This window comes from Lissotriton vulgaris, chromosome 7 (assembly GCF_964263255.1).
Source record: "Lissotriton vulgaris chromosome 7, aLisVul1.2, whole genome shotgun sequence".
In the NCBI taxonomy this organism is placed as follows: domain Eukaryota; kingdom Metazoa; phylum Chordata; class Amphibia; order Caudata; family Salamandridae; genus Lissotriton; species Lissotriton vulgaris.
Genome location: NC_141695.1, coordinates 674,903,123 through 674,915,334, shown reverse-complemented (window position 1 = coordinate 674,915,334; position 12,212 = coordinate 674,903,123). Strand labels below are relative to the sequence as shown.

At 42.2% G+C, this 12,212-nt stretch overlaps 1 protein-coding gene across 2 annotated transcripts in view; it reads left to right on the top strand.

The window, feature by feature from the left end:
• COIL (coilin) overlaps positions 1-11,735 on the top strand; it is a 150,989-nt gene extending 139,254 nt beyond the window's left edge. Inside the window, exons 6-7 of one of the 2 annotated variants that reach the window (XM_086930878.1) lie at positions 3,851-3,936; positions 11,472-11,735. In XM_086930878.1, coding sequence (XP_086787004.1) covers positions 3,851-3,936; positions 11,472-11,594 — 209 coding nt within the window. In that variant the 3' untranslated portion in view covers positions 11,595-11,735. Of the gene's footprint in view, positions 1-3,847; positions 3,937-11,471 lie in introns of both variants that reach the window. The other variant, XM_086930877.1, reaches the window with a different exon arrangement.
• Positions 11,736-12,212: the final 477 nt, after the last annotated feature.

Genomic DNA, 12,212 nt, shown 5'->3' with positions numbered 1-12,212 from the left:
AGTCAGCAATGCAAACGCTAACATCTGCGGGTAGCAAGTTTGTGCAAGGAATTCGATGCCGATTTGCAAGTGACAGTTTTGTAGAGAGAAGAAATATACATGAATTTATAACATTACTCGAGGAAATGAAATGTTGCATTTTTCACTTGGAACAGGCGCAGCCATTAACCATAAAATGTGATAAAAAAAAATAAAACATAAAAAACGACTAATATGAACATTCGTTATATGCAGCGCTTTGAAATGGTAAACCTGGCATAGAAAGCGTTGTATAAAATCAGAATGGTTTAAATACGATTTAATTAAAGCATTAAAAGTCTATTTGTGAAAACTGAAACCAATCACTAAACAAGCGTGGCCGCAATCACAAGCTGTGGGTGTTATGTGATAAATATAGTGCAACCCTGCTAATGAAGGAGACTGTGTAACGGTGCAAGTGAGAGATGCACTCCCGGTGGGCGAGGCCAAAAGTGGACAGGGCGGTAACAAGGAGGGACTAAGAAGCCTTCTATTCATTATTGAGCCAGCGTTTAGCATGGAGGATGATGACGGTGAATGGAAAAGATGGGCAGGGCTTCAAGTCCGCCTCTGAAAGCTTCGGAATCCGTATTGATTCCAAGAAGCCCTCGCATGGCAAAGCAGCGCATGGGCGCAGCTAACACCAGGCGAGTCCTAAAAAACAGAAAGCTAAGACTATTCCAGACCCAACCACTAGATGGTAGAATGATGCACAGCATATGAATCGAGAAAATTCTTCAAGCTGCAAAACTACTACTACTGATAAGTAACCATTTAGTTCTTCCCCAAAAGGCTTTTCAAGCGGGAGATCTGAAATGTGTACAAGAGATCAGATCACCATTTCTATTCTATTCCATTTGTAAAGTGCATGGCTATCCAGTGGGCCCCCTGGCGCTAAATGACCAACTAACACTAATCCAACACAGAGTCAGGACTTCACTCCCAAAGGTCAATCCAACTGATGAACAGCCAGTCTTTTAACATCTTCCTGAAAGTCGGTTTATTGTCAATTTTATGCAACCTAGTCTGAGGAGAATACTATAGCTTAGGAGCCAAATAAGGAAAGGAGCACCCCCCACATCTCATCCTACTAATTTTTAGGATGATCATTAGTTGAGTTTTCTGACCTCAAAGCCCTACCAGATGTGTAAGGTTGCACTAGAGATTGTAACAGCTGAGGACCTTTTTTGTGATAAGCCCTCTGAGCAATGCACAGAGCCTTCAGCTGTATCCGTTGTTCAATCAGGAGCTAGTGTAGCACTGCCAGCGAAGTCCATACTGGCCGATGTCTTGGAATGTTCAGTAAGAGGTGAGCCACCTCATTTTGTACTATCTGTAGCCTCTTGACTACTTAGCAAGGGAAGCCTAGGTAGAGGGAGTTGCCATAATCAAGGTGTGACAAAATCAACATCTGTAAAATAAGCCATCCGGAGGGGAGAGGATAAATATCTGATACTTTCCTAAGCATTTTAAGTAACCATTAGCAACTAGCTGTGGGTGTAATAGCTTGAGAATTCATGGTGTGTGTGTTGTCTAGCCAGACACTGAGGTTTTTGTATAGGTGTTTTAGGAGTAGGAGAATTTCCTAAGCAATCTGGCCAGACAAACCAAGGCAGGTTATTGAGGTTGTTACCCGCCATCTTGATTTCATTTTTGTCACCATTAAGTTTAAGACATCACTTAGACCTCCATTCTGCCACTTCTTCAGGCAGAGTGCAAGTTGTTGTCCTTTAGAACAGTTTTCTAGAGAGATGGACAATACTATTTGGGTATTGTCTGCATATGTGACTGTAGAAAGGCTGAATGCTTGTACATTCTCCGCCAGAGGCAACATATAGAGATTGAAAAAAGTTGGGCTCAATGAGGAGCCCTTAGGTACTCCACATTTCAAGGAATATGGATTAGAGTAGCATGTTTTTCTAGTACTTGGAAATGCCTATCCTTGAGAAATGTCAATAGTGAGGTGCTTGGCATTCTGGCATAGCTCCCTTGCTCTTTGCTAGCAGTTATTGTCTGCATTAACATTGATGAAGGCTTGGCACAGAAACCATGACATTAAAAAAATATTTAATGCCAAAGAGCTTCTGAAGTTAAGAACTCCACCACTGTTGAATGCCTAGGCATCATTATTCCTCTGATTGGGATCTATTTAGTGGAGATTTCCACCACACAACCCCCCAAAATCATAGATGCTAGACAGATCTGATGGATACTTCCTTTCATCGATATTTCCCCACCTTATGAATAAAGCCAGGCGCCAGACTGGATTCAGAACTTTGCACCCAATAGCTTGCCAGCTCTGCCAGGTGAAACCTAGTGATTGTCATCTAGTTGCTTCTCAACCCACCCAGGGAAATGACGACACCACAGTGCAAAGTGAAGCACCTTCGCTAAGATGTCAGTTCAAATTGTTTGGTGGGAAGCTGCTCAAAGTGAGAAGTAACTTGCTGACATTAATTCTGTAAATTTCATAAAATATATTCAATTTCGTAGGGTCCAGCTCATGATTGCCCTTTAATTACTGATGCCCCCATATCAGTAACTCTGGTTGTGAAATTACCACTTTAGAACTTTAATGCAATTGTAACGAAGGACATAGTTGGTATGACTTAAATAAACAACCTCCTGGTGGAGAACTAGGATTGCAAATAAGTAACATTTTCTTGCGCTACTTACCATCATTTACTTTGATATTATTTGTACTGCTATGTGATGCTTCCCAAAGGCTGTCTATTCTGTTGACAAAATGAAAAGAAACCAGGTTTTTTTTTTACATATACGTGCTTTACCAGCAAACACCTACAATTTGAACTCCAGAATTTCCCTTTATTGTATCCTTCAATCCACCCCTCACTGTGGTTATAGGATGATATCACTTTTGCAGACTTGAGACATAAGGTCCAAACATGCATGTATACTAAAATTATTATGACTTGGGGCCCAATTACGAGTCCTGGTGGTCCATGGGGACGCGACGGTGGCAGTCTACCGACCGCCCTATTCGGGGACGGGCAGTCATACTTCCACAGCCACCAGGGAACCGATGTTGCAGAGGCATAAATATGCTTTGCGGGATCACGACGGTCCCTCCAAGCAGATTATGAGTTTCCTGTCCTTCAGGTTTTTCATGATGGGTCCTCCTCCATGAAAACCCTGGTGGAGAGGAAACAAAGGAGGCCCTACAGGGCCCCCTGGTGCTTCTGCGCCCTGTGAATGCATGCATACCAGTTCCTGCACAGCATGGCCTTTTTAGCCCATGCTGTGCAGGAACAGTTTTTGGTGTTTACATTGCGGTGCCCGTTTTTAGAAGCATCGCCGGGGGTACGCCAAAAAAAGCCCACCAGACAGGAGGAAACTCCTAATCTGGCAGAAGGCCCGAACACCGCTTTTGCGGGGCTCGAACCAGCGCCGCACCAGCAAAATCGTAATCAGCCCTTAGTATATACAAAAACCATTGCCATAACTTTACTTTTTTGTGACTCACATTAATATCTTAAAATAATGAATAAACCTGAAGAAAATGTCTCCTAGTGTCTAAATCGTATTTGCAGTTCTCCTCTTCCCTTCTTTGAGTTGTTCAGAAGAGCATGTTTGAGCAAGTCGTTCTGAAGTACTAACCTCTTGATTCTTCCAGTCCCCTTATCTAGGAGATGTGCAGCATGGAATTATGATTATTGGAGTGTGACGAACATGGGTTCATCAGATTCGCTTTAGTTTAGATTTTATTACATTAATTTCGTATGTCGATAAACTATGCTTACATAGCACACATGACCTATTAGCATTTTTATTTGCTGACTAACCAGGTAAATCCTGTTTTTGATTTTAGCAGTGAAAATACCAGGAAAGTTTGATCTAGTCTACGAGTCCGAAGGCGGAGGACGTACGATTGAGTATACTATACCTCCCGACACAATGGTAATGTAAAACATTGAATTGCTCGTTTACACAACATGTTTGCTGTGCATCCATCATAGCTTTCCACTAACTTGTTCTGATTTTTGTAACAAACGCACAAGTTACTAGTGTGAGGGGAGGTAAATCTATTGTGCACACCACCTGTTGTGCTGATACAAGACCAAGCTTTTCTTGTACCTCCTGCCGGGCTGTATCTCTTTAGATCTGCTTTTGGAAGTGCCTGGTGCAAAACTGCTGGAAGACGCAGTACAAAAAGGTTGCTGATTCTGGGTTAATGAAATTCTTGGTATACTGTTTTTATCAACATATTACTATTCTTATGTTTTGCAGTCAGTATTTCATTTTCAAAATGTGACTGTATGACATTGTTGGAACTTTTTCAGAAGTCCCATGGCAGTCGGGGATTATTGGACTCAGATTGTGAAAATCAGGGCCTTTAACATCTGATTTCCTGGGCTTGACCTTACTTTTGAACCCAAAACTGGGCCCCAATTACCCCCGTTTAGCAGGTGACTCTTAGGATAGAAAAGTGCCACAGCCCAGGAAGGAGGCACGGTGTTCGAGTCTCGGAACTTCATAAGCAATGCCAGTTAATAATTCAGTGAGTTGAACTGTGATCCTTCCCTGTCCCTGCTCACTGTTGTGTGAGAGGCCTCTCTGCTGCCGGAAGAAGGTGAGCTGAGGCCACATCAGTCAAGTAGGGTGTGGTGGAATTGCGCTGCTCACATCTCGAACATCTTGCAGCATGGGTTCTTCTGCACAAAACCCACAACCTAAAATAAGCTGCCCACCTCTTGTAGCTTATGTGAGTACTTAGTACTAGATGCAAGCTTGTTTTTGTCGGCATGATTCTCCACCATTACTCTTCATTGTTCTCGGTGGAGACTGTCGACTACAGTTTAATTTTCATTAGCACCTCCTGGCTTCATGCCCCCATAGTTCTGAAACGGAACTCAACTCTCCGTCCACGGAGGTACATGGCTCCGCTCACACTGAAAGATCACTTCAGGATCCCTTGCCCTCACCCTCAGAGCAATGCAGGTTCTCCCTGATGTGACTATGGCAGCTTCGGCTCGGTCACTGCCCTTTCCTTCACTTCTGAAAAGTTACTTCCTTGTCCACTACCCCTCATGAGCAGTCAGTACGTTCTCTGCCCCGCTCTTCGTGCCATTCTACCCCTCTGTTTATGCCACTCTACCCTGCTCTTTGCGCCACGCCACTCTTCTCTACAACAGTAAATGTAACCATGCTGAACAGCAGCCACGCTGGTGTACAACATGGTTAAAACACTTTGGCAAAGTTGGCAATAGCTCTTGCATAGGCGATAGATGCCACTTTTCACTGCCCCCATCACTTCCATGAAAAGCGTGGGTCATTTTATTTATTTTCCCTCTCTGGGCTTCTCTTTAAAAAAAAGAAAAAGTTCTTTTGAGTCTCACTCATGTTGACAGAGCCGTCCGTCACACTTACAATGCATTTTCAGTAACCTCCGTGACAAGGGTTCCTGGAAATGCAAGAGATGTCAGCTGCAGACTCCTCTAAATACGACGAACTAAGGACCGTCCCCATGGCAGCGGTAATTACCTCGTCTGCCACGATTTACATCAACCCCTATGTTTCGTAGATTGGTACTTATATCCTCCTATACAATCCATTGACACGTTGTGATTATTCTTGTGAAATATAATACCGGGGCTTCGTCGGGCCCAGGGACTAGTGTGAGTATGTTACCTGTAAGAGTATCTACTTGTATTACTATTCTACATTGTCAGTGGCTCTGCAAATGTGAATGATTCACCTTTGTCTGCTGTCTCAGTTTTTAGTCAAGCTTAGTCTTCTGTGGTGCTGTTAACTATCCTCTTTGTGGAATTAAATAGGTAGATTAATCTGTATCGACTGTGTAGGACAGAGAACTCTTTGTAGTTAAACAGGTTAGAACATACTAGCATTTACTTTCTACCTGAGCTTCTTTAGGGGGAATAATTAGCCCATCTCTGGTGTGGCTTTCTATGTCTCACCTTTACTTGGATCAAGATTTCACGTTGAGCATGATTTCTTGCCTTGCTGTTTAAAATTGTTGCTCTACGGCCTGGTGTTTTGCGGATACATTTCTTGTGCTAGGATTGCAAATATCATGTACGTTTTTATTAGTGAGGGTGGTAGTACCTCGTTGGAATGCAAGTTCTGTCGTCTTAGCTTGTACTAATGAGAAAGCTCTGGAACTTGTGCTTGTATCTTTCATTTATCTTCCTCCCAGAGGTTGGAGTGGGTGCATCAACAGTATGGTCACAGATTGTCTAATTGGCCACGTGCTTGGAAGCCGAGGAGACGTAGGACGCTACTCCTTTGGGTGCATGAGTGGCTTTTTGGGATTGGCCAAGTTGTAAATTTGAATTTGAGTCTGCATTAGTGAGAGGAGACATTGCAATTGGTGTCTTTGATGAATTGTTATGCCTCTTCTTCTGATTCCGAATAGCCGTGGTTTTCAGAGTTTTTAATGCTTTTACCCCTCATTTAAATTATATTTCATATCTGGCGCCTTGAATGATAAACCTATTTTCTCACAATTCTATAAAATTTTAAATAAGGCAAGCAAGCTTAATATTTTAAGTGGTGATTGTGGGCACACCCACTATTTAGAATAAAAAACCACATTGATTTGCAGTAATGCTTTATCATACTAAATACATGCAGTATAAACATAACAAGAAAGCCAAACCTTTCAAGTGAGGTCACAAGATAAAGGAAAAATTGTCCAAAACCTAATTTTCTAGCTTTTTTTTTTTTTAATAATCCCATCAAATTTAGGCAAAATAATTTTGACAAAAATTATGCTGAGTCTTGCTTTTTATTATGCCACATTACCAGTCTAAACTGTAGTTGGCCCCGTGACTTGCAACACTTTCTGCCAGTCCGGGCATCTTTACCAAAAGCACTTTGTATCCCTCATTTTTTAAACCCTTACTTTCAATATTAAAGACAAAACCACAAGTCCCAAAAACCAATGCTGTGTTGGCCGAAATACCAGGACTGGCTAATGCTGCATAAGACATGGAGCCATTTGGCAGCTCTCAACTTAATTAACAAAACGAACATTGCAGTTATGTTTAGTTATCCTCAATATAAACACAAATACTTTATTGCCAAAATTCTATTGGCAGACCTATCACCCTTGTCACCTACTCATGGCCAGCACACAAATGACAGAAGACGTTTCTGATGACCGATTACCCAGTGGCTTATGATCACAGGCTTTCTTTCACTACAACCACAGCAGGGTTATTTTCTATATGCTGTCTCTACATTCATGGATGTACTAAATGCTCCTCTTAGCCAGAACCTGCCACCCTACCCCGCTCATGTCCGTTTAGAGCACTCACTGGTACTGCATGAGCAAGTGACGCTCTACAGGCACAGAAATAGAACTATACGTCACATGAGCGAAGGATGTCTTCGAGCTACAGATTTTTAGAAGTCAAAAGCAAAGCCAAAGTTGGAATTCAGACCATTGGTGAAAATGTAAGGATGGGAGGAGTCTACAACCACCCAGTCCTACAGGACCCGGGCAGTCCGCCCTGCCCCATTTCTTGATTTTCTATGAATTTTTGGGGATCCCACCCTCGGCCACATAACCACATAAGCGTGTCCTACGAGGTAGACAAGATTTATTTATTTCTTTATTTGAACACACTCTTTTGACTAACTTAAAATAGAACAGCAAGTCACTGAGATGTGGAGCTTCTGTATTGCTACCTATCTTCTCTCTCTCTCTCTCTCTCTCTCTCTCGCTCTATCTCTAACTCTATCTTTCTCTCACACGCTCTCTCTCTCTCATTAAGTGGAACCACGCCCCTCAAGCCCTTATACAGCAGCTGCCAGAACCGGAAGGCACAGCGCTGGGTTTACAAGCTGAAACGGGGTAACAAGTTTCCAATCGAATAAAGATATAAAAACTGGTGCCAGATACAAATTTAAAAGCCGGCGCCATGCTAAAACGTAAAGCATTGCGCTCAAGCACAATGATTATGATTATAACATAATGATGAAAGTGGTGCCATGCTAAAATATGAAGCTCTGCGCCCTTGCAATTTAACTTGTGTATAGCGGCCTGTGAAGCGGGAGCCATGGTCAGATAATAAATAAAAAAAACATGAAACCGGGCGCAGTGCTATGCGCTGTGCTGAGACACAATAAAACAAGTAGACCCTTAACACTACATATAAACACTTGGGGCATAATAAAATTGTAGTTGATCGGTGCCCCTTCCGATATAAACGGAAGTGATTTATCCGAGCACCAACCAACAAGGAGCCAGGCAATAAGAGTAGCACAGGAGTTAACCAATGGCAAGCAGCAGGCGGGATTACACTTGTTATGCTGCTTACAACAGGTCTTGCAGACAGCGCATGCGCTGCCTAGACATTTACCTAAAAATGTCAAGTCAAAGTGAATTTTTGACTTCTAAACAGACTCCCTCCTTCCCCCAAGCCCCTGCCCCCTCCCCCCGCCCACACACACAATGACCCTACTCTGGAAGGGTACACCCATGTGCAGGAAAAATGCCTAACAATCATAGCATTATGTCTTCCTGAAAATAGGGACTGAACCATGAACTTGTTAGTAATTAATGCACTTACTGCAGTGAAGCACTTTTTAACAGTACAATCGCGTAAATGATTTCTGTTGGACGCTGGGTGATAGGTCTCTTTCTAACAGCAATTTGCTCGAATTTATTTGTCTTTTGAGTGTTGAATATATTATGTAAAGTATGAATGTAATCATATCATCCAAGAATACAAACACTTGTGCTATATTGTGAGAAGTTTGTAAAATTAGAGTACTTGAGAATTTCATTAAACTAGAAGAATGTTGAGCAGCCACTAGTCTGCAAATTTTACTTTACTCCGGCCCACTGGAATTATGTGGCAGAGAAGCACCAAATTATGCAGCAGGGTTGAATAAATAATGGGACAAGAAAAGGGAAATTATGCGGCATAGTGCTGCGCATTCTTTGATAGTATTCATTCATTGTAATACTAATGAGGTGAAATCTTTGCCCAGACAGTATCAGTTTAACAACCAAATACAGAAATTACCAAATGAAAGCCGGCCAGTTAACCTTTGTGAAAAGCCTTCTGCTGGGCACGAACGTCGTTGGCAGGGGTTTAGTAACTTTTGATCCGTTTGAACTAGAAATAAAATTTAGTTTTTTATTTAAATCTTAAGATTATGCATCAGATGATGAGTAGTGTGCCAAATCGATCATTATAAAGGAGAGTGGGGGAGCCACAGCCGCAGAATCACATTGTTACAGTGTCCCTGACTTTAATGACTTGACTTTGAAAACTCTTTGCGGAAATGCCTAAACAAAGAAGGACATTTTTTTTATAGTTATTTCTATACAGTGGTATAGAATCCTTAAAATAACTTCTCTAGTTGCCTTTCCCTCGAGGGGAAGAAAAGCTCAAACCCTGTTAAATTGAATAAGCGAATGCATATAACATCACAGCTGCTCACGAAGTACTATGCCTATATAGAGAACATCATATATTAATGTAGTATTTGTATGTATAGCACTAAGCTAGCAAAAGGCAGTGAATCGCTTTACAGTCTCAAAGGAAAAGGTACGGTCACAAACTGATTGGTGAGGTAGCTGGTGTCTTGTAGCAGAATGTTCTGTTCCTGCCTGTTTTTTACAGAGGTGTGTCCACTCTTTCTTAAATGGGGGCAGTCCTGAGGGATATAGGGATCTTGTCTTGTTTTTGATCCTGGGTGCATAGATGTAAAATATTTTTCTTATGTTTTGCACTTCTTTGCCACAGTTTTATGTTTTCAGTTGCATTTGTGTCAAGAGCCTCCGGAGATAGTGACCTTCTGAGCCAGATATGTTGGGGCGGTGACTTTGTAAATGATACAGTGAAGAGTAGTGTGGGTCTGCGAGAGTACCAGTGGACTTCTGGCTAATATAGAGTGTGGGAGGCCAAGGAGCAGGTTGTTGCCACCGTCCAGATGCATAGGTGCAACTCAGCCCAAAGAAAACACTGCACTGTTATTTTGCAGTCCTGTGCATGCACTTCCGGTACTACACAAATATTTACCTAGGTCATCTAGTTTACTTCAGTATTAATCTACACCTGAAGCGTCCTTAACCACGCTGTCTGAACCACGTGTGCCGTTACAACGCAAGGGTTACTACGCTTGCCTTTACCACTCATATGCCTTTACCACGCATATTACTCAACCATGCATGCCTTTACAACAATTTTAATTGTAAAGGCGTTAAAGGCATATGCGTGGTAAACGCAAACCGTGCTCTAGATTCAGAGCGAATGGGCAGCGAATGGGAGGTGTTGGAGACTTGGAGGAACTTCCTGCCCAGATGAGATTGTGAGGAACAGGACATGGCTTGGTGAGTAGTTTTTTCTGTTTTCAGGACTGAGTCGCAGTAGTTTTCAGGGCTTGGAGACCGTTTTGGGGCTCAGGGCGAAGGCTGGGTTTTTTTTAGGGCTGGGGTCGGGGTCGTTTTCAAGGCTGGGGCTAGATTTTAGGGCTCAGGACGGGAGGCTGTGGTGTAACCTTTACCATGCATATGCCTTTACCAATCATGCCTTTACAACGAAGCTCGTTGTAAAGGCATGCATGGTAAAGGCCCGCGTGGTAAAGACCACGTTGTTAAGGCATGCGATATAATTTCCTGTGTGGTTCCGTCCTTCAACCAATCTACACAAACTACTGCAAAACTTCAAAATAAACAAACCCTCTTTGAATCCACACAAATGCAACTACATAACAACATAAACACAACAACATTCTGGGTACTTTCAGAACAGTTCAAAAGGGTGCCTAGGTAATATAGCGCTAGTGCCAACTAATAGCTGGTGGCTCTATACATAAATGGAAATAGCATGATCCTTTTAAAAATAAAGTATACTTCGACTTGTTATTGACGAAGAAGTAGTGGAAACAAACAAATAGTTTTGGAAGCAACATTATGTGTTACTTTTGCAAGTGATTTTTTTCACAGCACAAGTTTCATAGGGCTGTTGGATTGAGGGAAACAGTCCATGGTCTCCTTCTGCATGAAACGGAGTCATTAGGTTTAATATTGTGATAAAGAGTCCAGGGATGGACAGAATATATTTATATTTCTTTAACACACACAGTCTAGAGTAGCATTTTAAGATGATAACCGGATGAGCTAACATGACATTCTACCTACTATCCACTATAATTGTCCTGCAAACAAAATGAAGAGAAAGATACTTCTGGGAATATGGGAGACTGATTTTCCTTCCCTTGTACTATATGTGTAGGATGAGGAATAATGTAAGGCACATTGTTAAAGCAGTATATAAGGTCCTTTGTCCTCTGTTGGTCTTCAGGCGCTCGCATAACGCTTTTCTGTCCGGGGTCATATAAATACGTTAGCTACTCCAGCGTACTAGAATCTGCCTGAAATGTAAATGTTAAACTAATGTATGGCAGAGAGTGGGTACGAGGCGTGTGTATATAACTGCACCTTTATTTGTCTTTAGATAACCAAGAGCTGGCGTTCGCTGATTGAGCCCAGGCTAATAGTGGAAACACTACCTGTTTCAGAAGCCGCTAAGAACCAGTCAAATGGTGGCCCTGTGGTGTTGCCGCAGCAAAAAGTGTAATTTGATGGACTGCTTCAATTGTCTGGTGTACATAAGTCAACATTTTTTCTACTTTCCCCGATCCTCGTTCAGTTTTTCAGTGAACTGCGTAGCTTATCATGCATATTTTATAAATTTTAAATAAAAATATAAAAGTTGTTCATAGTCTTATTTGTGTGTATGCGCCTGTATTTTGTTTGCTGTCCGGTTGTGTATATTTTCTAATAAGCCCCACAAACCTTTCCTGTAAACATTTCCACTTTCTATGATGGAATGTCCACGCAGAAGTGTTTCCCGTGTGTCACTGTGTTGAGCGATAAGGCAGGTGCGTCTTGAAGAGGGTTATCTTGAAATGTGTTTTTCTGCACATATTTAGGTCTCGCCTAGAGGCCGCTTAAGCTGGCTGGTGAGTTCTCATACCGACACGCAAAACACACACACATTTACAGACTAAAGGGCTTTTGGACAGCGCGTACCAACCATTGGCTACTGCGGTTCAGCTGGGTTTACCCGTGCGCTGACAGGGTGGAACATCTGCCTTGATATCAGTCCACAGCATATTGTGGATGTGAAGTGTGTAAAAAGTAGTTTGTATCTAAAATATGTAACTTTCACACTCTCAGTTGGTCCCGCGAACTC